The sequence below is a fragment of the Festucalex cinctus genome, chromosome 1 (assembly GCF_051991245.1).
Source record: "Festucalex cinctus isolate MCC-2025b chromosome 1, RoL_Fcin_1.0, whole genome shotgun sequence".
NCBI classification, from domain to species: domain Eukaryota; kingdom Metazoa; phylum Chordata; class Actinopteri; order Syngnathiformes; family Syngnathidae; genus Festucalex; species Festucalex cinctus.
Window position 1 is genome coordinate 65,479,985 of NC_135411.1, and position 24,838 is coordinate 65,504,822.

Genomic DNA, 24,838 nt, shown 5'->3' on the forward strand with positions numbered 1-24,838 from the left:
TTTTGTTTTTTAAGGATTTCATGACTATTTATATACGAGTAATTTAAATAAATAATTAGGAACAAAAAAGTATAATTTTATATTGTATCGACCAAAAAAGCAGACTTGGTCCTGGCTATAGCGACTTCCAATAAGCCAGGACCAAACTTGCTTTTACTGTGAAGCCCCGCGTGTCGCAAGCGATTAAGTTATTGTTGCAACCATCATCCCATCCATTTATCCAAGTACTGAAGTGTTCCTTGTGCCTCTGAATGTTAAGAAAAGTACTGGAGAGATTTCGTCTCAAGTGGAAGTCATACCGACACCGATTTTTGCCTTGGATTATCCTAAATATTTCTAAAAATGAGAAAACACTTCGACAAGTTAAAGGGCGCTGTGAGGACAAGTTGGTCGCCGACGAAGAGGTGTCACGGAACCTCCTGCAGCTCTTCCGAGTTCTCCACAGTGCGAATCGTCGTGTGGAGCTCGGTAACTTCCACAGCCAGGTAACAGGTGACAACCGGCGGTTCCTACATGATGCCATGTTTCAATCACTTGGATTTTGCATCGACCGGAAGCCCAGCACACTTCCTTATGCAGGAACTGGGGTGTTTGTCACCAGGGGGGTGGTACATAAAGGAGCAACAGTTGCCATGTATCCTGGCACCATCTACCAAGCTTATGAGCCTATTCTGCTCCAATCCATCAGAAACCCATTTGTCTTTAGATGCATAGATGGTGTCTTGATTGATGGAAATGACAAAGGGATCTCCAAGATGGTGTACAAATCATGCAGTGGCAGAGACCGAATTGGCCCTTTTGTGACGAGTGATACCACCTGGCTGACAGTCACTCCACAGAATCCACTGGCCGTGGGTCAGTATGTGAACAACTGCTCCAATGAGAGGCCCGCCAATGTGTGCTACCAGGAATATGACGTTCCTGACACTTTCCCCATGGAGTTTCGCCGCTATCTTCCCAATGTCAACTACAACCCACACTCACAGAGACCTCTTCGCTGTGTGGTCCTTGTATCACTCAGAGACATTACAGCAGGAGAGGAGCTATTTTCCAACTACTACACTTTTGTGCACTAGAAGCTTCAATATAAGATGAACCTGACAAGTATCAGTCAGTCTGAGAAGTATACCAGAAATAAAGTGTGCCTCCACAGCTCTTTGTTACACTTACTTGGCTACAGTAATCACACAACTCATCTCTCTTGGAGCCATTAGAGCATCCGTCGGCCGTGCACAAGTTCACCTTAGCATTGGTAGCTGATTTATCAACTGTTTGACCTATTTTCTAGCTCACACTGAGTGTTTTGTAATTCACTCGCATTGACGACCTGCCCTCCACCGCTAGGGGCGCACTTCAACATGACGTCACACTAGAAGGGTCTATAGCTGATGTAAGACATCTGGCATTCTGGCTCCTCCATAATGTTTAAAAAAAAACAACAACAACAACAACAAATATATCATATTTTTCGCTTCATAATACAATGCATACTTTCATTTAAACCATTCCTTTGGCTCAATGACAAACCTGTCCATAAACTTGTTACACAACCTCGACAGTCATACTCCCGGGCACTGTAGCTGCCGCAGCACTCACTCTTTATCACTGCAAAATCCTTCCGCTAAAAAATATAGTAAGATATGATTTAATTTTTACACATATTTGTGGACACTGTTTCAGCTAATTTATAGGTGCTATATTTTAATATGATGTGAAAAAATATACACACAACGTAATATTCTCGATGATAGCGAGTTTTTTAGTTTAAACAGTGAAAGTAGTTCGGTCACATAAAGGCAGTTGTTGCCGCCATCAGGAATCTTTCCAGTCGCATGTCGAGCTTGGATACATATCATGTCTAACGATTCTGCTGATTACAACAGGTAGTAAAAATCAAGCAGAGAGCTAAATATTGCTTCAATGTGTGGGTTAAAAGTTTAAGTCATTTTTTTCCGCGCTATATTTCGTCGTGTAACTGAATAGCAGCCTAGACCTAGTGATGGGCAGATGAAGCTTTTTAAACACTTATGGTACGGAGAGAAAATTTACTTTCAATCAAAAAGAGATTTGCAATTTAAAAAAAATTCAATCAAACAAAAGGGATTTGCAACCACAAAAAAGAATTCAAACAAAAAATGGTAATTGTCCTTCGGGATTTGAAATTTAAAAAAAAAAATGCAAAAAAAAAAAAAAAAAAAAAAATTCCAAACAAAATTAATGGATTTGTCATGGAGAAAAAAAAAAACAACAACAACAAAAACTTGCATAGAAGTTTTTCGGTTTTGTTTGCAACTCCTGACTTTTGTTTGCAAATCTGTTTTGCGGTTGAAAATCTACTTTGCAGTTGTAAATCTTTTTCTGACTTATGTGGGCGGGGTCCTCCGCTTAACCGATGATAGAAGCCTTTTCATTGGTCAGCTTGGAACCCGCTACAACAACTTTCATTGGTCATCTTGTAATGGGGGTGTGACAATGTCCATTTGACTCTTCTTGGTCCCTCCTATAGTCGCCGCCAACATCGAGGTAAATATTGCTATTTTCATGAACTTTTCTGTTTTAGTTACATCTTATATTTATCTAAAAGAAACCCTTGATCTGTCCTTTATCCGGTGCTTTGGTCTAACTTTTACAATTAGCCAGTGATCTCTCTGCATTTGGGGCAAGTGGGGCCTGGCCCCACCAGATGGCATTGTTGAGCACTATGCAGACTCATAATTGGTCTTCTTTGTCGCATCAAGAGTAATAATATTCAAATAAAGACCAATTATGTTTGTAAGATAATTTTGTTGTAAACATGTATGTATAATACAACGCCAAGTTCAAGGGTCTAACTTTCTAAACAGGACTTCAACAGGGCCCGCCCATGAGCACCTGTTTCAGTGGATGAGTCACTCAAAACATAGTGCACAAGCAAATAAATGCAAGACAGAAATAAACACTGCTTGATCATCCCTTCAGATACTAGTGCAGGAAGTATTCCATTCACATTATTGGAATACTGTAAAGTAAAACTACTGTGCAAGTCAGCCTTGTTTCTGAATAACTCCATAATGTCAATAAATTGCACTCCACTTATACCTTGCAATTTGGATATGAACGATTCCATTAGTTAGTAAAGGAGAAGTCATAAATTGCATTAATTAAAATGACCTAGAATTACTCTTAGTATAGAAAAAAAGACTCCATGGCGCCAAGGCTAAACAATATGAGACAAGCCTGCCTAAGTTGAATGTAGAATAATGTTGCGTAAGCCCATAATACACCACACCTGGCCTGTTTGTACAGTTACTGTATAAAACTGAAGTACTGTATAGAGATCCTGACGTCACGTGACTTTCTCTGAACACGCCCCCCTTGAAGTAGTACCAAACCCGTAAGTAAATAAATAAATAATAATAAAGACAATCACTTGCCTCTTTGGGACGGCGGTGGCTGACAAGGGCAGGATTTTCATCTAGAATGTATGCATGCCCCCCCAACAAAATGTTTACTCCATATGAAGGTGAAACGCTTCACTTCGCTGGCGTTAAACTGCTCCTTTGGACGTCCGCACAAGTTGATCCCGTTCACATTTATGACTCTGAATTTTTGGCTTCTGGAAACAACTAAAGAATACACCTTTCGTATGTGGACGGTTGTAATGTCTGGAGTGGTTTCTGCAAGTTCCATAACAGCTGTGTTTACTCGGCATTTTGTTTTTCCGGAGATAAACGAGAACGAAACAAGCACTATTCGCATGGCTAGTCAATGAGCGAGCTTCTTTTTGACCCACTTCCGTGTTCAAGCTGCTAAAGTCAAGTTATTAAATAAATCAGGGAACTTGGCGGTTTTTTTTTGTTGTTGTTGTTTTTTTTACAAAGTTAAACAGGCTGTTCAATCCTGATTCGTAACCAAGCTTTCATGCATGAAGTGATGAAGCATTCTCAGATGACAGGCAAAATGTGTTGTAAGACAACCAGAGTAGTCCAGTTGCAATCGATTCAATGCCCTGAGAAAGAATGACTTGGATGAATGAAACGATCTACAAACACTAGCACTAGTGAATCTCTAACATCATGTACTGTATGTCTGGTGCAAGTTCTCCATATGTGGCTGTCACTTTCCATGGTGGTAAATATGACCCATGTCATCCACTATCAGTCACTGTCAAAGCATTCTAAATAGTACCCAGCATTGATTGTCTCTGTGATATCATGCCGGTTAGAGCATGTTGTAAATTCACTGGCCATTAGGTATAGTTCAACAGAGTATTTGAACGAGAAGTGCGTGAAAATCAAACAAACGAAAACCATACTGGTTGTAAGGTCACGGTTTAAAAAAAAAATAAAAATAGGCTACGATACTTGAGAATGACTTGTTTTCAGGAAATCACAATGGACCACTGAAAACTACAGTAATGATTATATTACATCAGTACATATATGTAAGAAATTTTCGACTCCTCCATAATATTAAAAAACAAATAGATCATGTTTTTCTCTTCATAATACAATGCATAGTTTCATTTAAACGACACTTTTGGCTCAATGACAACCCTGTTACACAACCTCGACGGCCATACGTTTGTCCTCTCCCGAGCACTGTAGCTGCCGCAGCACTGTTTATCACTGCAAAATCCTTCCGCTAAAAAATATAGTAAGATATGATTTCGTTTTTTACGCATATTTGTAGACAATATTTCAACTAGGTGATAGGTGTTATATTATTATTATGATGTTTCGAAAAAAATATAAACACAGCATAAATAATATTCTCGACGATAGCGAGTATTGAGCTCAAACGGTGAAAGTAGTTCGGCCGCATAAAGGCAGTTGGCGTCGCCATCAGCGATCTTTCCAGTCGCATGCCGAGCTTGGATACGTATCATGTCTAACGATTGTGCTGATTACAACAGGTAAAAAATAAAAAATAAATCACGTGGAGACCGAAATATTGTTTCAACGCGTGGGTTAAAAGTGTATTTAAGTATATATTTTTTTCGCTGTATATTTCGTCGTCTTAACTGAATAGCAGCCTAGGCCCGGAGGCCGACGCGGCTATCGGGACGGATAGCTAACGGTTTTCGGGTATGCGTTCTCGAGTCCATCTTCACTCTATGAAATTTGACGAAATAATCAATTATTTAGTGATATTGTCTACCTTGTGTTTATCGATGCTTTAGGTTTAAATATGAACGGGGCGACCTGCGTTAGATATAGATAGCTGCAGTACAATTCTCCGCTGACGACAGTAGTATAGTACAGGCCCAACCGGCCGACATGTTGCCTCTGTGATCGAACCTTGGGCTCCATGTTGAGCTTTTTTCAAAGAAGGCATACGACTACAAGTTATGGCGCGATTTGATCCCAAAGTCCAAACCCGGGTCCGAAACCTGCTCTTACATAAGCGGCACTTTTTGGAATGTAGTCAATCGACCCCGGCCCGGCTTGTGAAATTGAGCTAATGAAATGAATATTACGGGAGTCATTTCGGGCCAAGGTCAACCTATCATTGCACACGAAATATTTACAATCTTGTTTTTCCTCTAATTTTGTTTCAAGTTACTGATCATCCGACACGACTGCGCCATAACTGTAGTCTTAACCGCACCACGTGGTCGCACCACGTGGTCGCGGGGGCTCAGTCATTTGGGGGCCCAAGGCAAACCCAGTCATGAGTCCCTCCATATCTGTGTCCTGTAAAGATTTTGAATAGTGTTTTTCTTCAACTCAAACGTTTTGAATGTGTGATCATTATCCTTGCAGCGAATCTACTGAGCAATAAATACTGTAGGAACATCGAGGATCAGATAAGGGGATAACTACCTTTACTGTATATTAGGACATTAATCACGAATTCATGTATTTTACCATTTCACCAACTTAAAAGACAGGTAATTGTAAAGAAAGATTTTCTTTCAAATTTCAGGGAATTGAGGAACATTTCTAGTTCCTCATTGTAAAATGGCCACAATAGGGCTTCACGAGTATCGATACCTTGATATAAGCCTTGTATAGGCCCATTGATACCTAGTATTTACCCCTCCACTCTCGCGCGGCTGGAGGTGGGGTGGGCACATCTTCCCTCTCTGCGCTGCTGCCCGGTGCCGGTTTCCGGGGGTGGGTGGGGGGTTCTCGCGGGGGGCCGGGTTCGCGGGGGGGGGGGTGGCGGCCGTCGGGGGGGGGGCGGCTTGTTTGGGGGGGGGGGTGGAGGTATGGGTGGGTGGGGGGTTGGGTGCTGGGGGTCGGGGTGTGTTCGGGGGTTTGGGGGTCGGGGGTGGTGGGGCCTGGGTCGTGGTGGATGGCGGGTTTGGGTGGGGTGCGGGGGGGTCGTGGGGGGATGGGGGCTGGGGACCGGTGGGGCGCTGTGGGGGCCCGCTGGGCCTCGTTCTGCGGCCTTGGGCTCGGGGGTGTGGGCCGGGGCTGGGGCGGGGGTGTTCCGGGTGTCTGGGTCGGCTCGCTGACCGGTGTCCGCTCGGGTGGCTTGGGGGTGGCCTTGGTGCTGCCGCGGCCTGGGGATTCCGGGGGGGGGGGGGGGGGGGGTGCTCGCTTTGCTGGACCGCGGTTGACGGCTTCTCTCTTTGGTGGTGGTCCTTATGCATGCCAGATCCGTCGCACCAGCATCTACTGAAACTCAACAGAAGTACCCTCTCCCTCCCACAGCCCCTTGAATCAGTTGGTGCTGGTGTCTGTGGTTCTCACTTTTCTTTATCTATCCTTCCCTCCTTCCTCTCTTTAGTTTTTCCTCTGGTCACTTGAGATCTTAATTTATTAGAAGTATGAGGTTTCTGGGGTTGGCATAAGACTCCGGTTTTGTAACCACGCAGGAGGGGTCTTGTTGGTGCTGGACTTCACTTTGATGGATTGGATGTACTGGCTTCTATTGATCTCACTCTGCCTTATCGATCCTTCCCTCCTTCCTCTCTTTAGTTTTTCCTCTGGGCTCTTGAGATCTCGCTAAATTTGCTGGAATTTAGAGGCTTCCGGGGTTGGCGTAAGACTTTGATTTTGTAATCATGGGGAAGGCAGGAAGTGTTTGGTCGGTGCTGGATGTCACTTTGATTTACCTTTCTTTTCTCTTTATTTCTTTTTTTTCTGACCTTTTCTCTGGTCTCCTGACCATTTAAATCTCACGACTCTGGCAAGATTCTGAAGTACCTGGTTAAGGCGAAGGGTAATGGGTTATTTATAAGGTTTTAGGTGAATGAATGAGTATAAATTTATACGTATTTGCACGCACGCACACGCACGCACGCAAACGCACGCAAACGCACACACGCAAACGCACGCACGCACGCAAACGCACGCACGCAAACGCACGCACACATACACACACACAAAAAAAAAAAAAAGGAAAAGAGCAATGATGACAAGACGTTGAATCGGTAAGACTACCGAATGAACAATTCTGAGCTCTTCAAAAAAAAAAAAAAAAAAAAAAAAAAAAGTATTTACCCCTCCATCTCTAAAATTATTGCTTTAAGTAGTCTGTCTGAATCACAGACCTGCTCAAGGTTTCTTTCTTAGAGGGAGTTTTTTCCCCTTTCCTCCAATGTTTGCTGATCTGGGATTCAGTTGGCCTCTCAACTGTGTGAGCAGTTTGCCTTAGACCCTTCTCCATTATGTAAAGTGCCTTGAGCAGATGTCTATTATGAATTGGCATAATATAAATGAAATTGAATTTAATTGATGATAATTTTTTTGTCTTAACAGCGACCATGTGGGGCCAGATGGAATGGAGCCAGATGGTGTCATCGAGGTACTAGCACTTGGCAACCAATAGACCCTTCTCGTGTGACGTCACGTTTGAGTGCCACCACTTGCTGGAGGGCAGAGAGTCAATGCGAGTGAATTTAAACAATCAGCGTGACATGGGAAATGAGACAAACAGTTGATAAACCAGTGACCAATGCTATGGTAAACTTGTGCGTGACCTATGGTAGCGCTAATCGCTCAAAGAGAGTTATGAGATCATTCTTTTGGCTACCGGCAGTGATTCTAAATCAGGGGGAAGAGGCTGAGGAGTTGGTTGAAAGAAGGCGAGCATGGTGGCTCGCGAACCTATGACGTGACAGCTTTGCACTCATAAAAAGTATTAGTAACATTTTGTGTCAGGTAGTTTTCTATTGTCTGTACAGTAGGTCATAACATTAACCTCTGTAAATTCCAGGCAGATGTGACGAATGGGCCATATTATCTAGTCAAACAATCATGCATACCTTTTATTTGCACAAGTATTCAAGTAATTTTGAGCAAAAAGTTAACTCAAAATTGAAAAAAACACTAGGAGTGATTTTCAGCAAACAGTACAAAACGTGCCAAATCAAGAAATATTGTATGATTAATTATAATTACAAATTGTACATATTGATGGAATATCATACTTTTTTTTTGTTTGTTTTTTTGGGTCTGTCTTGTAAAAATTTAAACACGGTTATCACAACACTTTATACTCAGGCTTGACCTCTACTGAGGGATGTGTTGCAAAGATGGCTTGAAGGCTTCGATCTTTTTTTTTTTTTTTTTTTTTTTTGTGACCCTTTATATATTTCCCACCTTTTTAACAAAAAGGCTTGCCAAAAATCAAGCGCTCTCCATATATTCCTTATTGGGGGCTTGTCCTCCAGGAGGCTGAGCGGTAGCTAAGCAGTGACGTCAGCGAGAAGGGTTGATGAATGCTGCAAGGTCCCAGCGCATTGGTACTCATTTGCGTTTTGTTTGCAGAGCAACTGGAATGACATTACGGACAACTTTGATGACATGAACCTGAAGGAGACGCTTCTCCGGGGAATTTATGCATATGGTTTTGAGAAGCCTTCGGCCATTCAACAGAGGGCTATAATCCCTTGCATTAAAGGTATAGTAATATATTTAAAAAAAAAACATAAAAACACACAATTAACTAGTATATTTGAGTGAAATGATGCTTTACCATCTTTCGGGACTTACCCAATAATGGGGATACATTTTTCTCACTGATCACTCGACGTGTAGTCAACATTTCCCAACATTTATTGAGCCAAGGTGCATACTTTACATTGGAAAAATCTCATGGCACATCACCAAACCTAAAAAAAATATTATTAATAATAAGCTGCCTGGTGGAATAATTTTCCAGGAAGTAAAAAAATATAGACAGGTGAGTTATTAAACAGGCTAGCCTTTGTCATACCTTAAATCAAGGGTCATCAACATGGGCCACATGAGTAGCCACCAAGCCTGTTTTAAAGCCAGCACGCCAGTGAAGAGACTTGGGTTCGCATAGGGATACTGTGAAAGTATTCATTGAAAAATGAGTAAATACAGGTCCAATAGAAATTTGAGGTTTTTTTTTATCCATCCATATTTATTTTAAATCTGAAATGGACTAAATTTAGACTTGGGTGACTGCAAGACGGCAAATCTATAATAAAACGATCTTGTCGCCATGGCACAGTGGTTGGGGAATTGGTGACTTAAAACGAAGTGACAAATGACTGCCTGTGTAGATTGTGATCTTGCCCTAAATAACTGTGTGTCCTTTTGCCATCAGGCTATGATGTCATTGCCCAAGCCCAGTCAGGCACTGGCAAGACGGCCACATTTGCCATCTCTATCTTGCAGCAGCTGGACATAGAGCAGAAGGAGACTCAGGCTCTGGTGTTGGCTCCCACCAGAGAGCTGGCTCAGCAGGTATGCTGTTCCTGAGGTCATGACTCATGAATACCTCAGCAGTGTCTCAGACCTAGGCAGCACACTGAGGAGACTATTCAGATCCAAAAGGTACCGTTGATTAAAGACTCGTGTGAATTCTGCAAATCTGCAATTTATCCCCCTAAGATTTGGTGTAGTCTCATTCCATGACTGCACTGATCTAAAAGGTGATCTGGCTTAACTTCATCTGTCGTCTTGGGAACTTGTTGGGGTGAATAACTGGGTGAAATGATAGCATACCATCTTTCGGGACTGACTCTTCATGTTGAGCGCTTATGACGCACTGATCACTCTCCAGTTTGTCTACGTAAATGTGCTGCCGTTCACCTGTGCGCCACTTGAGATGATGGTGTGCTTGTCCTCTGCTCTCCCACATTTCAGATCCAGAAGGTCATTCTGGCTCTTGGCGACTACATGGGGGCAACCTGCCACGCCTGTATTGGAGGGACCAATCTCCGCAGCGAGATCCAGAAGCTTCAGGCTGAGTCCCCGCATATAGTTGTGGGCACACCTGGTCGCGTGTATGACATGCTCAACAGGAGACATCTGTGTGAGTGTGATGCTGTCAACTTTCTTCATGAAATTCATCAAAGCTGTGAACAAATGTACTCAAAACTGCATCCCCATACAGCATCAAAATGGATCAAGATGTTTGTTCTGGATGAAGCTGATGAGATGTTGAGTCGAGGTTTCAAAGATCAGATCTATGAGATCTTCCAGAAACTGAGTACAAACATTCAGGTAAGCCTGTTTTATAAAATGTTAGCTAGAATTGCATAATCTATAGTATATTGTGTCTCTGTGGAACATGATGCTTTATTTGAATTGCCAGCATACTCATCTAAGATGCACTTGGTGTTTCCAATGTTTTCTGTAGGTTGTCCTGCTCTCTGCCACCATGCCTACAGATGTGCTGGAGGTGACTAAGAAGTTCATGCGGGACCCCATCCGCATCTTGGTGAAGAAGGAAGAGCTTACCCTCGAGGGCATTAAGCAGTTCTACATAAATGTGGAGCGGGAGGTAGGTCTGTTAAGAGTGGTATTAATTTTGAAACCTGCCTTCTCTTTAAAAGCACCCTGCTCAAACTGCAGAAGCAGAGCCTCCCAAGGCTCAGCCGATGTGGGTGTGTAAGCACGGGTACACCGGAGAAGGAGATTAAAGCCAAAGCTTCGGAAATGAGGCATGGGGGGACCTCTTTCTTAATGTCCGCTCTCCATTGTCTCGAGAAGCTGTGCTACATCACTTTTCAATTAAGGACGTCATTGTGATTTTGAATTTGTAGATGCTATTTTGTGTGTAATGTATTTTGTGTGTGTGTGTGTGTGTCACTCAGGAGTGGAAGCTGGACACCCTGTGTGACCTCTACGAAACTCTGACCATCACACAGGCTGTGATCTTCCTCAACACTAGAAGAAAAGTGGACTGGCTGACTGAGAAGATGCATGCGAGAGACTTCACAGTTTCTGCTCTGGTAAGATTTGGTGACCCTTTATTACACGGGTGGGCAAAGGAGCCCATTATATGTATTCTTTAACCCAGCAGACAGCATTTACAGTCGGGTCCATCAATATCACTTCACTTCACTTCAAACGGACCGGTTTTCTTTCCACGCTAGTCCAGACCTTTTATGCTGGTGTGGATCAAACAACCAGAACCGAGGTCCACTTTTGGATGTGGTCTCGAGCCGCTTCCAAACGGGCTTAGTGCGGTTTGCTTCAAGTGTGATAACAAATTGCTGCCGAAGTGCACTAACTGTAGGACACGTGTCTTTCTGTGCTTAACAAGCCACCCGAGCCAAGCATTGTTTAAAATGGCTGGTAGAGAATGTTTTTACTAAATTATTTCATACATAATCATCCATATTCTGTTTAGCCACATAATGGCCCACATGTTGTGGGTCAGAGCATAAGGTCTCTTAACACTGTCCTAAAATCAGAAAGTCTTGTGGCACCTGTATTGAATGAACTGCTTTTGACACTCACAATTTTACACATTTGCATCTACAACACATATACTGTATGTAGAGCAGCCAGGAATGCAGCACACAAGAAATTCAATGTTTTCCTTCTTCTCAGTGTTTGAGCTGAATGCCTCCCTCATCATTTCTATCCAATGGAGCAGAGATTGTCGCGTGTCGATGTTTACGGAATATAGTTCACCTACAAAAAAAAAAAAAAAAAAAAAAAGGTACAGTGTGAATACGAACCGCACCAAAGGGGGAAAAAAACATTAGTCCGTCTGCTTTTGGTCTAGACCAAAGGTCGTTAATGGTTTGACTATGGGCCAAAATGTAATCTTCATTTATATTTAGAAAATGGGTTACTTCATTATGCTTAAATATGAACAAGGAAAAGATTATTCATTTAAAAAAAATAAAAGCATGTTTTACATTTTTTCTTATTTTATTTTTTCTTTCTTTCTCTAAAAATTCTTTTGTAGCCACACTGAACAGGATTTCTCTCTCCACAGCATGGTGATATGGACCAGAAGGAGCGTGATGTCATTATGAGAGAGTTTCGGTCTGGCTCAAGCAGGGTGTTGATCACTACTGATCTACTGGTTAGTATCAAATGGAGAAGTGGTTTGACAACTTTTATTCAGCCATGGCCTATTTTACTCTAGAGAAATGTCTAAGTTATGGTTCTTTTGTATCAATGGTAACAGTTTGATACACAGGCCAATTGTGTCTTCTGCCATCTAGTGGAAGAGTATGTAATTGGTCTGCCTGTCACTATTCTCACTGGTCATAGGAAGTCAAATAGTAATACATTTTTTGAACAATTTTAAGTCAACTGCATAACTGAAAATACACGTGGTTGGACTTCCTTGAAAATGTGATTATTTTCTAATTGTACAAACCCCAAAAGTTTCCAAAAACCCTGTGAATGTCCTGCAATGACTTGGCAGTGTGAACCTTTGGGAGATCAGTGCTCGTGCTCCACAATGGTTTCCTGTAATGTAGGAATCTGTTACTTGTACATGAGTGACAAAATATATCTAGTAACTGTCAAATGTCATGATTTAAAAGACAAACTGATTTGTCAATTGCTCTCCCAGGCTCGTGGAATCGATGTGCAGCAAGTGTCCCTGGTCATCAACTATGACCTTCCTACAAACAGAGAGAACTACATTCACAGGTAAGTTGAAATGGGAATGAGTGTTCCTGACTTGAACCTTGACGATATTCCTCGTCTTTCCTCCTTCAGAATTGGCCGTGGTGGGCGCTTTGGCAGAAAGGGAGTTGCTATTAACTTTGTCACCGAAGAGGACAAGAGGATTCTGCGTGACATTGAGACGTTTTACAATACCACGGTGGAGGAGATGCCCATGAACGTGGCAGACCTCATTTGAGCCTTTTGGTTTTCCTTTATAAAACGCAGTGATAGTTGACTGTACACTTTCATTGTGCTTATTATTCCAGGGGGTGGGGGAGGAAAAAAAATGAATTGATGCTCAACCTTGGATCTGAATATTTTTGCGAGGTTATTTCTATGGTAGTCCCTCTTGGACAATTGTAGACTTGGAACCTCCATGGTTTTGGCTGGTTGGAGCTACAAAGCCATGGGGTCTGTTATCATGGTCCTTTTCAGACATTTCTTTCCATGTTCTATTATAATGCGTATATTTGATGTGCTCCACCATTTAGTAACCTACTTGTGGACTAAAAGGTATAAGTGCTGTATAAAGTCTGCAAATTCTGTTATGCTAACATGTGCAATGTGTTGTGGGCCTGCTTACTAGAGGCACTTGTCACAGTATTATATAATAGTAGATTTGTTTTTGCTATTTTGTGAATGTTTATTTAAATGTATCATATCATCCAACTTGCTGTCATGATTTCTGTGTGGCCATAGTTTGCTGGTGTTTTACTCACAATAGAGTATATTAGCATTTACAGACATGCACACCTCCCCCTGCACTACTTTTCTCACATCTCTCAAATTGTAAGAATGTCTTAATAAATGATTTGCTGTAAACACTACTGTGTTGGGCTTGAGGTTATAACTCACTAGCCACCAATGATGTGTTTGTGACCACTCTTTCAGTAATGAGATTCAATGAACAATTGGTTCCAAATTTATATATATACTTATCCTAGAATGATGAGGATAAATGTGCGAATTGGCTGCAGTCTGTACTTTGCAGGGGCCGTTAATGAATCATTCAACAAAGCTCTAGCCACTCCTTTAGTCAGCATTTTGGAAATTACCAACATGTCGCTACAGTCAACGTAATAAAATAAACCTGATAGGTTACACATTGACTCATTTGCTCCCAAAAAGGTATAAATGCGTTCTTTGAAATGTATTGTGTCCCAAAGACTTAGTTATACATTTTATTTTTTTATTTTTATTTTATTTTTTTATGCTGGAGCATACAGAAGGTGTTGGTGCAGCCTCCCAACTGCAAAGAACTGGTGGTGGGGGGGGTAATTACAAAAACGGCCAGCAGGTGGCAGCAGAATATAATCAACCAGGGCCATGATGAAAACAAGCTGTTTCCAGACAATTCTAAGAAGATTAGTAAATAATAATAAAACTTAGCTATATTCGAATGCTAATTGCTGCAAAATAGAAACAGAAATATACATTTTTTTCCCCCTGATGAACGAAGAGACTAATCTTTCTTTTGGTAGGTTCCATGTTTTATAGCAATAGAACACAATATTCTGTGGGCCTTGCAAAATCAGTCAAAATCCAGTAAAACAGCCGGGAGCGAAGGGTGAAGCAACCTTCAGTGAAAATGGATGGGTGTAGTAAAAAAAAATAAAAAAAATACAAGGCAAAACGTGATTTCGGGTTTAATGACGTCACGTCTGAGCGGGAAACGACACGATAAAGATCTTTGAGAACAGTAAGGTGGTTATTTAAATTTCAGAGCTAGCTGTATGTTAGCGACGTCGATGATAGTTTATCTTTACCCAGAGTGTATGCCAATGAGCAGTAAGTCACCATTGCGCGTGCATGTACAGTGAAGTTGGCGAAGTTATACAGTACCTACCTGTTAAGTTATCATTCTATGCTGTTAATTTCACACCTTTATGTTACGTCTGTAGCATGTTTCCATGGTTAATGTAATGGGGTATGTTAATGTAATGTGTGTTATGTAGGTACCTAATCTAAACTAGTATGGACTAACTTGTACGTGGTTACTTTAAAATAAAATATTCAGTAAACTTGCCAGGTTACTTTGTTAAAGAGATACTTGACTCACTGAACAGTTTTCAGCAGTGAAAAGTTGATATTTTGTCCAGAATGAACTTGATAACTTAATTATTTTTCATGTACAATTAATACCTTTAAAAAGCAATGTTTCTACTTGCTGTCGACTGATGATGACATCACATGTGCTGAGGAAGTAGCTAATGACCAATCATGGTTTACCTGTTTCCTGGGTTTGGACAGTAAACTGAGCCATGATTGGTCGTTATATTATAGAACTGTTGCCGACAATCCTTTAGGTTGTATTTACAAGGGATTATCTATAGATAGAATGTGATGCCCTCTAATAAATTTTTATTGGTGTAAACAGTGGCCACTTACACAATCTTATAAAAGCTGATATTCTGCTTTTTAATAAAGACAAGGCAGTTTTGGGTCAAAATGTAACTATTTCTTTTGGAACCACACCTGTTTAACTGTAATGCTGATGCATTACAGTATTATGATGATAATGTGCAATATTAGATTTAGGTTGTTAGGAATCTGTTTAAAATTTGTAATGGGCATTGGAAAAAAAACAAACAAACAAAAAAACAACTTGTAACCGAAAAGTTGGCTGTTTTAGGTTTTATTTCAGTCCACAAACTGCTGCCATTATCAGTCACCTTCAAAATGTTCCTTCTCTGTGTGGAATTTTACACTAAGCCGCTCAGATATTTTGGACTTATTAGTTTGCAGATCCTTTAGATTCATATACAGGATAATAAAGCACTCAAGTCATTTCTGCTTTGCATTGCTGTGTAACCCAGTCTGTAGTTTTAAAAAGTCATTTTATTTGACTTTAGTCAAGAAAGACATGTATCCAGGAAAACAAAAGTTGATCAAGTACTCAGATGTAATTTGTCAGTTCAACCCTCCAATTCCTGTCCAAAATGAAAGACGGTATTTTTAGCAGGCAGTATGAGTGATTAAGAAACATCTGAAGTGACACGGATGCGGTTAATTGCCCAATTTTTCTCTTTTGTTCATGTTTAATCTCGAGAGGTTTTGCGAGACTTCCCGTCTAACAAGGAAATATTCATGAATGAACTCTGTTCGAGTGTGATATGTCGATTGTGCCGTTGGTACAGAACTGTTACTCCTGTTTTTTTTTGTGTTCTTCCTCATCACGTGTGGTGTCTCTCACATGCTGCATTCGAGGATGGTCGCAAGTCGGATTTATCTGTACTGGTTTTCCCCAGTTCCAACCTGAAAGTGTTCGAGGCCAAAGTAATCAACCAAAATGGTGGATAGGGATAAATATTTTTTTTTATTTTGGTCCTGAAACTCATTTTGACCTCCAGCAAACTCGCATTTTTGCTTCATTTATTGTTTTTATCTTATTTCATAAGCATTCCATAGTTACCTAATTGATTTATGATTTATTTATAATTTCATGCCGGGAGATAGCGGCATACTGTCACATATGTTGTGTTACGTCGAGTTATGTTGAATATTTATGCATGAAGAAAGCTGTGTAGTTTTATACTCAAGTAAATTATGTTTTATCATTCAGAGTGACGTCACATTATTATCCTTTCGGTGAAGTCGTGAGTGAAATTTCTGAGTTCATGGGGCGTTCCCATACATACTACCTGGTTTGATCACGGAAAAGTCCAACTTCCAACCATCCTCGAATGCAGTAACAGTTTGGAAGTCGACTGGCAATTTGAAAATCTTGCCGCGTGAACCAGGCTTAATTGTAAGTTGCAGTCAGGTTTTCCCACAGAGGGTAAATAATGTACGCATGTGTAAGACAAAGTTATGTGTTTATTTTGATAACAAAATGTGATTCTCACTTCAACTGGCGTTGGCAATCAGCTTGAAGTCTGTTTTTTCAAGAATTCTTTTCACAATCTTACAAACGGCGTTGAATTCGCTGCCATCATCTAGCGCTCGGATCTTAAATTTTTGCTCACAAGCCAAAGCAACAGCTCGTATCACAACAAGCTCCAAAGTCCAGTCACTTGTAAGTCAAGGTAGCACTGTTCTTCAACGATCCTCGTATGATCTCAATAAAAAGCGGCGATGCAAGGGTAGCCGTTGAGATGGTATCGACAAAGCAGAGAGATCTTGACGGCTGTGCAGTACAGCTTGCCGAAGAGTCCGGACGTCCGCTCTTTCACCCGCGGGTGTGTGGCCGCCTTCCACAGCCCTTGGAGGTCCTCCACGTGGCCGTGGGAGGTAATCATCTGGTTATAGATGCATAGATGGTCAGGCGCCTTTCCCTCCCCCGAGAAATACAAATGCTCCTGCGGCGACACGCCAACTGCCTTGGCACAGATGCCCATGAACACATCATCTATGTAAAGCGAGGCATTCAGTGTCAGAGTGGCGTGGTAGATCTTGTTAGCCACGTCACCGGACACCACGTAGCCCGCCCCGGGCGTGTAGTCCGGGTACGAGATCCACTGGTACATCTCCAGAGGTACATAGTACTTACTGTCCTTGCTACGGTTTGGCGGCGCGCCCCTGTGGACCCGGCCCACCCACAAGTCGGTGAGGCCCCGGTCTCTGGCGTCCTGCAGGTACGCCACCAAGTTGGGAATGTGAACAAAGACGTCATCGTCGGCCGTCATGAGGAAGCGCGCGTGAGCGCAGCACCGGTGCATCCAATGGAACTGCATGATCAGCTTCAGGGTTAAGTTGTGGAACGAGTCCCAAAAGTCCTGTTGGATCAAATCGCCGTGGCGACGGTCTTCAAGGAAGAGCCGCCTTTGAATGGTTGCGTCCGTGCCGTTGAGTCCCCGGGGCGCTCCTAAGGCGAACACCACCTTAACCGTCACTCCCAGCGAGTCCAAGATGAAGCTCTCGTTCCCCCAAGTGGATCGAATGGCCTGGCGCCTGGCGGTGTTCGCCGGGGACGTTTTGACAAAGAGCAGGAGGAGGACGTCCCGGCCGGCGCATTTGTCCGGGTGGTCCAGCAGGTTGCGGAAGTTGCTGAAGCTCCTGGCCTGCTCCCGCGTGATGGTGAGGCTCTTGTTGATGTAGCTGAAGCGGTTCACCAGGAGGCGGTACGAGTAGGACTTGAAGTGGTTCACCATGCTGTTGTCCCACCAAACCACGAGCGCCGACAGCACCAGACAGGTGGCGATCAGCCGGACGCACTGCGTCTTACATAAGCGGCGGCATCGCCAAAGCATCTTGTCACTCGCTTGGGGGGGCCGAGCTGCGATGTGGGATACGGAGGCTCGGAGCAGTTAGCATTTAGCAGGTCTGCCATTGGAGGTGGTGGCGATGGGGTACACTGGGTCTGCTGGGAAACATCAGCCATTACAGAATAATTAGTTATGCCCATTAAGCTACTTAGCAGTCGTTTATCTTCATCTGAGGAAGGAGAGCATATTTACTGTGGTGACAAGACAGAGTGCTGTTGGATATTTCATGGCACTTTGTGAAATCGTAAAAACAGTGGTTTGTAAGATAAGTGCTGGATGGAGGTTGAAATCGTTTGTCACCAGGCACTGTGATTACTGCTCTTCCCGAGTTACTAGCGCCGCTCAGCATTTTGACTGGACAGAATTTTAGATTAAATTGGAAGTATGTTTGCCTATCACGATTACTTTGTACATTCACCAATTAGCTCCTTTGTACATTTACGATCACAAAGTTTTTCCACTGGTTCTAAACTAGACTCTGTATTGTCCATTACTTTAAATTGTCAGCTCAGTTATTAGTATTTATTAACTAAAATTTAGTTACTATTTGACCAGCTATCTGTGAGGCAAACTGTCGAGTTAACATAGCTCACATTTGTGGGCTTTATATAGTGATGGTGATGTTTGATAGGTGAAGTTGTTGCTCACTCCTTGATGTGCATTTTATGAGGTGACCTCTGCACTCTTCATCATAGCATACTGGTGGCTTACTAGGTTAGCAAACACACAACAAAATTGTTTCAAGAACAAAAATCAATAGCCTACACAGTCTTGAAAAGACAAATTTTAAAATATAATGTAAGTAGGCAAGAATTGGCAAATCATGTAGTCAAGGTCCAAGTTAAGTCGTGCCTTATGATCATACAATTGAGGCAGTTTGAGTCTTTTCGAGTTCCAGACAAGTCCAATTGGCGACTTAGGAACACCACACATACCGAGCGAATTGGTTTTGAATCTGGTGACTGACTATTGGCCACTATTTTTCTGCATTTTATGATTTGAATCACAGGTAATTGGCGTCACAACAATATATACACTATATAATTATATAATTGTGTGGGTTTTTTTTTTTGGGGGGGGGGGGTTATGCTTAACTACATTTGTAGATTCATATGTACCCGTCAGGATTTTTGGGGCTGATCACCAGGGGGTGATGATTTGAGGGACCAATAAATAAATAAATAAAATAAAATCAAAATCACTAATCAGACCATATGGATTAATAGGTATTATATATTTCATCTTAACTTAATATGTTAACCAATCACAGCTCAGCTGTATATTTTTTGCAATGCACCAAGCAAGGGAAAAAGGTGGGTAAATATGAGTCTGATTTAAACATAAAACATTTGTTACCAAATGAGCAGAATTTGATTTTGAGTAATGTAGCTGCTTTCAAAACATGAAATGGGAAGAAAAAAAAATACATTAGTTGGAACCTTTTCAATAGGGATGTGCATTTCTCCACAAAAGATGTTTCAATACGGTTTTCTATACACGAGGTGTCACACGATTCAATGATGGTTCGATTTGAAAGTAGAATGATTTGATTCGACATGGTACGGGACATTTCGAGAGGGTATGATGCAATGACTTTTCTGTTGCTATTTTACAAACATTTGAACAAGCTAATCAGTACTGTAAATGTACAATTTCATTCTAAGATAACTCTTGCCAATAAAAGATGATTTAATAGTATCTCAATATATTTTAAACTAGGAAGGATTTGATTCATTTGAATCTTTAAAGAGATACTTTACTTATTTAGCCATTTTTGGCAGTCAAACATTAATATTTTGCCTATAATAGATTTGATATTTTCATTATTTTTCATGTACAATTAATACCTTTAAAAACACATTTTGCAACTTGCTGTCGACTAAAAATGACATCACAAGGGCTCAGTTAACCAATCACAGCTCAGCTTGTTTATGATACATGGCCAAACCTAGAAAACAGGTGAGCTGTGATTGGTTACCTGACCCCTTGTGATGTCATTTTCAGTCGACAGCAAGTTGCAAAATGTGTTTTGGTAAAAAAAAAAAAAAAAAGGTACTAATTGTATGTGGAAAATAATGAAAGTATCAAATTAATTATAGACAAAATATTAACTATTTATTGCTATAATGGGCTAAATAAGTGAAGTATCCCTTTAAAATAATAATAAAATCCTATTCAAAACATGTTTTTGTTCCAACCCTAATAACAATAATAATAAGAAGAAGAAGAAGAATAAATGCTGCTACAGTGCTATACGCTTCCTCGACGGTTGAACAATGTTTTTGTTTAACTAAAAACAATAATAATACAGTACAGTGTATGTGGCACATCAAAACATTTCCTGACCAGAACACTTTTCCCGTCAGTGTGTTGTATATGTGTGCGATGTGGCCAATCGCTGACGAATATGTTCACGGTTTTCCGGCTAAGTCACATTCTGTCTTATCTCATGCAGCGGTCCTCAAGTCTGTGGTGAAGTGAAACCACGCTTGCGTGCAACAGTAACCAAAAACAAAATATTGGGATGTAATAGCAGCAGGAAGAGTTTGGCTGAAGTTTTTTTTTTTTTTTTATTTTTTTTTTTTTTTTGGGGGGGGGGGGGGGGTGTCAATGTCAGACATTGCTCATCTGAATGCAAAAAGCCAACACAGCAAATGCTGCCATACAAGGGAGCCGTGAAAGCGCTGAGAGCCGTGGAAAAGCACGGTGGGGACACAATGGGCGGCATCAGAACAATGCGACGGGTGAGAATAGCCTGCTTCCCGCAACTCCAACCTGCGAGGGGGGCATCATGATGTTGCCTGAGCTGCATGGGACTCCCGCAGCGGCGCACCATGAGAGCGTTTGAAACATCACCAGTGGACGCGTGGTGCCTAATGGGCTCACGAACTCACAGTGATACACCCAAGCAATCAGTACACCAACCTTGTTTGCACTGTGCCAATATCCACTTGCCAATAACAATGAAGAGAGACGTCACATCCATCAACAAACTCACGCACATGCAAGGATGATACAGAGGACAAAAGAAAGTGCTCTTACCTCATCCTGGCAACCCCGTTGACCAAACCAGACTTGTGCTTTCAGGCAGGCGCGACTGTTGACTGAGGGTGTCGCCGGGACCGACTATTACAACTGCATGTTGAAAAAACAGCTTCTCGACTGGATAACAACCTTCCAAGTGTTTACGCTGCATCTAAAACAAGCACAAGGAATGTGCGCCGCACTGTTCGCATACTTCCAAAGCCACCATTTGTATAAATAGAAGGGCACACCATGGCTCGACACTCACCCAAAGACTGGCTTTAAGCGGCCCCCATTTCCCACCAAGTCTACTGGTTTTCACATCAAGTTCAAGGTTGCTCATCAGTTTAACTTCATGTCATCTTGTGACTTGCTCTCTGTTAGTCTGGAGTGTGTTGAGTGAGCGGTCTCAATCTTGACCGCCTCTCTCACGCTCAACTTTCGCTTCCCCATATGGGTGTGGATGGGGGTGGAGCTTTTCACTTAATATAGGAAGGGCAATTAACTTCATTTCTGGAGCCCTCACACGAGACACATTTTTCTAAGCCTTCATGATCCAAATGACTACCTAAATAACGTTTTCTTCTTTTCTTTTCTTTTCTTTTCTTTTCTTTTTTTAAATAAAGTTGGAGTATTATGAGAATAATGTACAAATACAATAAACAAAGCCAAAACTATTTTCTTTTGTTTAATTTTGTAATAAAAAGTCACAAACTAAAATAAAGAGTTGTTTTTGTTGTGGTTTTAAATATAAAGTCACAGTATTATAATTGCAAACAAGCAAATTTCCTAAAATACAACTTTATTCTCAAACCATTATTATTAACCTTTCTTTTTGGAAAATATAGTATTCTGTGTTTTGTGGATTTTGTTTTTGATTCAATTTTAGTTATGTTTTCCTTGTGTCCCAGATGACTTGACTTTTGTCGACGTTTTTCTCGTTAAATTTGATGGTGTCCACCTGTGCTTGTCAGCCGGGTCCTTTCGTACGTCATCCATTCAGCTCCCTCAGCCACGTGTGCTTGCCTTGCCCAGGCGTCTCTCTCGTGTTGCATTCACTTGTAGTTAGTTCCTTTAGTAGTCAGATCGTAGTGTTTCATGTTTGTCTGTTTGCTGTTGAATCCACGTCAACTCTTCTTCCTTGTGTCTTTGCACCCTGTTATTTTGGTCTTTGTTAACAATTTCTTATTGAAGTACCTGATTTCACGTTTTGTTGTTTTGAAATTAAATTGTTTTTAGAGCAAAAAAAACAAACTTGCTTCAGCTCTGCTTCCCTGTAATTGTGTCCTCAACCTCCCATGAAAGATGACAGAAAAAGATGCCTCAATACCTGAAAACTGTTCATTTTTGCTTCTGCAAAACATTCTGACCAATGACCTGAAATTGGATAATTTCCTGTGACATCTGATGATTTTTACTGTGGGAAAAAATAGGACTTCATTCCTGCATAAATGTTACCCTGGTTCATTTTGTTGTTGTTGTTGTTGTTGTGTTTTGTCCTTCCCTGCTGATGGTCGCATCAGGAGTTGCTTTTCCTTTAGCCCTACTCACAACTGCACCATGTGGCCCATTCTCAGTTTCCCTGTAACCATAACTTTGACCCGTGCTTTATAGAAGCATGTTTTTTTATTGTATTTATTTTTATTATTTGGAGGAACAACAGCCAGTACCAGGTAGGTGAAAGGGTGGGCAGCCATTTTATTTTCATTGTATCTTTGTTTGTAGGGAGTCTGTAAGATTTCAGTCTTGATTTAAGACTCATTTCTACACGGTCACGTTTGCTTAAACGGCACTTGATATATCTCAAGCAATCACCTCGTAAGTTATAGCCTGGAAACCAGACTCATCGCTTTTCCAGTGAGTGAGTGGGCACATTCGGTATGAAGTGCATTTCTGACACGGGGCAAACCAGACAGTGGAAAGAACCAATCAGCGAAGAGCGGATGTGACGTCAAAAAAGCGACGTGCAGAAGCCAAGTAGTAAACACTTGAGGTGGACGGAGACAAAGTAACTTCAACGAGGCTAGTTGAACAGACACACTATGTCGTCGTGGTTAAAAACTTGATTTTGAATGTTACGAGGACAGACTTCGTTCCTGTGATGTTCCTCACAAACAATACAGCACAGCAAATATACAATTTTGATTTGCCCGGCCGTCTCGAGCCGGGCCTAATCGCGGTCACAGCCTTTCCAAACCCACTTTCTGTCGTTCAAGAAAGTGGGTGTGGCCTGCCAGGCTAGTATAAGTACTGTTCAATTGTATTTTACTTTGAAGTTCAATACATTTGCATTTAATGTGGACTGCAACTAACATATTTTAACAAGTGATGAATCTGTTGATTTTGTTGATTAATCATTGGAATTTTTTTTATTTCTAACCCTTTATTGAAAAACAAGAGCTAAGTAACAATGCAGATATGATTCAGCGACTGGTTTAGTCTGTAACATGTTGGAAAATAGACAAACATGCTGATTATTGTTTTCCAAAGTAAAAACAAATGTTTTTTTGTTTCATTAAAAAGATCATCAGTCTGCTGTCATAGAGGACAATAGAAATGGGCTCATATTTAAAGTTAAGAAGCTGAGATTTTAAAATTATAAAGGCAATTAATACAATCAGTTATCAAAAATAATTATCAATTATATGATAATTGATTAGCTCCCCAGGATCCCTCACCACACCCTGGCCAACGCTAGAAGCTGGGTTGGGTTTTACACATTTCCGTCTTGTAAATCCATCCTCATCGTCTTGTACCAGTATGATCCTAACTAGAGCTAAGCTAGCTGGAGAGTTTCTCTCTCCTGGGCCCAAATTGGCAGAAAAACAACACAGGTGTTGTTTCATTGACCAACCGCTTAACTTGAATTTATTGCTCATTGGCTTGCCTACTGGCAGCCCCCTCGATACGAAACATTTTACAATGTTTATTGAAAAAAAAAAAAAAAAGCACAGAAAAGCCGTTTTTGTGTGTGTGTTTTTCTAATAATGAGTGCGCATGTATGACTGTTCATTTGTTTAAAAAAAAAAATTGCTAGTGAATCGCCAAATGTGCATTTGTCGATCAGGGTGCACACACATTTATTTCAGAGGAAAACGTCACCAAGTTTCAAAATAGTAAATATTTCAAGATTCTAAAACATTCATGTGTGGAAAGGCCCGTCCCTCCGCCTTCCACTAGGAGGCAGTATTGCTGCTTCCATTGAACGAGAATGAGTCAGCTCTCATTTTTCGTTTTTAAAAATTGGAAACTGAAAAACAAGCCTTTGCGATCTTCCCAGTCCCAAGTAATGTTTGGGGCTGTGTAGAATTTTATCATGAGGGTAAATGAAAACAAGTTTTATTATCAAAATATATTTTATTCTAGACCTTGAGATCTGACTGCTATTCCAACAGTCAGACTGCAACCATGTGAGTGAGAGTACAACGCAAGTGAGGGCAAAGACATCACAAGAAAAAAACAAAACAAAAGATTTGCAAACTGTTATTTACATTTTCCGTGATACATCACCAGTTATCCAGATTTTTCTCTTTTTGTTCATTTTTGAGTACATAGCTACAAATCAATCTGAATTACAAAAGTTTGGAGGAATACAAAACCTTCAAGGGCTCTCAAACATAGCAAAGATAGAAGAATCAACGTTAGTATATACCTTTTTTTTTTTTCTTGGTAGGAACAAAAAGGGAAGAAAAAAAAGCTACCACTTGAATGCAGTGTAAAAAGCTTATCTAAAACAAACCTTAAAAAAATACCATTCCACTGTCATGGACCTCATTTTGAAAT

At 41.1% G+C, this 24,838-nt stretch overlaps 3 protein-coding genes and 3 non-coding genes across 8 annotated transcripts; 5 read left to right on the forward strand and 1 right to left on the reverse strand.

Moving 5' to 3' along the window:
• Positions 1-175: 175 nt before the first annotated feature.
• On the forward strand, positions 176-1,152 carry setd9 (SET domain containing 9). The gene has a single exon (XM_077503548.1). It carries the CDS (start codon positions 252-254, stop codon positions 1,074-1,076), a length of 825 nt encoding a protein of 274 aa, XP_077359674.1. The 5' UTR covers positions 176-251; the 3' UTR covers positions 1,077-1,152.
• A 3,609-nt stretch (positions 1,153-4,761) lies between these two features.
• On the forward strand, positions 4,762-13,654 carry eif4a2 (eukaryotic translation initiation factor 4A2). The gene is made up of 11 exons (XM_077503576.1): positions 4,762-4,894; positions 7,692-7,737; positions 8,703-8,835; positions 9,511-9,650; positions 10,053-10,221; positions 10,303-10,412; positions 10,549-10,692; positions 11,006-11,143; positions 12,142-12,231; positions 12,730-12,809; positions 12,879-13,654. Exons 1-11 carry the CDS (start codon positions 4,866-4,868, stop codon positions 13,021-13,023), a joined length of 1,224 nt encoding a protein of 407 aa, XP_077359702.1. The 5' UTR covers positions 4,762-4,865; the 3' UTR covers positions 13,024-13,654.
• LOC144007931 (small nucleolar RNA SNORD2) lies at positions 8,892-8,963 on the forward strand. Its single transcript, XR_013280464.1, has one exon. It is a non-coding gene; the product is annotated as a small nucleolar RNA SNORD2 (small nucleolar RNA).
• Positions 9,893-9,964, forward strand: LOC144007927 (small nucleolar RNA SNORD2). Its single transcript, XR_013280462.1, has one exon. It is a non-coding gene; the product is annotated as a small nucleolar RNA SNORD2 (small nucleolar RNA).
• LOC144007923 (small nucleolar RNA SNORA81) lies at positions 10,729-10,914 on the forward strand. The gene has a single exon (XR_013280461.1). It is a non-coding gene; the product is annotated as a small nucleolar RNA SNORA81 (small nucleolar RNA).
• Positions 13,655-16,625: 2,971 nt separating the features above from the next.
• On the reverse strand, positions 16,626-21,524 carry LOC144005424 (lactosylceramide 1,3-N-acetyl-beta-D-glucosaminyltransferase A-like). Of its 3 annotated transcripts, none has more exons than XM_077503603.1 (3): positions 21,324-21,524; positions 21,074-21,221; positions 16,626-18,129 (listed from the first exon to the last, which is right to left on the reverse strand). In XM_077503603.1, exon 3 carries the CDS (start codon positions 18,014-18,016, stop codon positions 16,886-16,888), a length of 1,131 nt encoding a protein of 376 aa, XP_077359729.1. In that variant the 5' UTR covers positions 18,017-18,129; positions 21,074-21,221; positions 21,324-21,524; the 3' UTR covers positions 16,626-16,885. The 3 variants fall into 3 exon arrangements, with proteins under 3 accessions (XP_077359729.1, XP_077359720.1, XP_077359711.1); XM_077503594.1 differs by having other exon boundaries at positions 16,626-18,126; positions 21,074-21,227; XM_077503585.1 differs by having other exon boundaries at positions 21,074-21,227.
• Between the last annotated feature and the right edge of the window lie 3,314 nt (positions 21,525-24,838).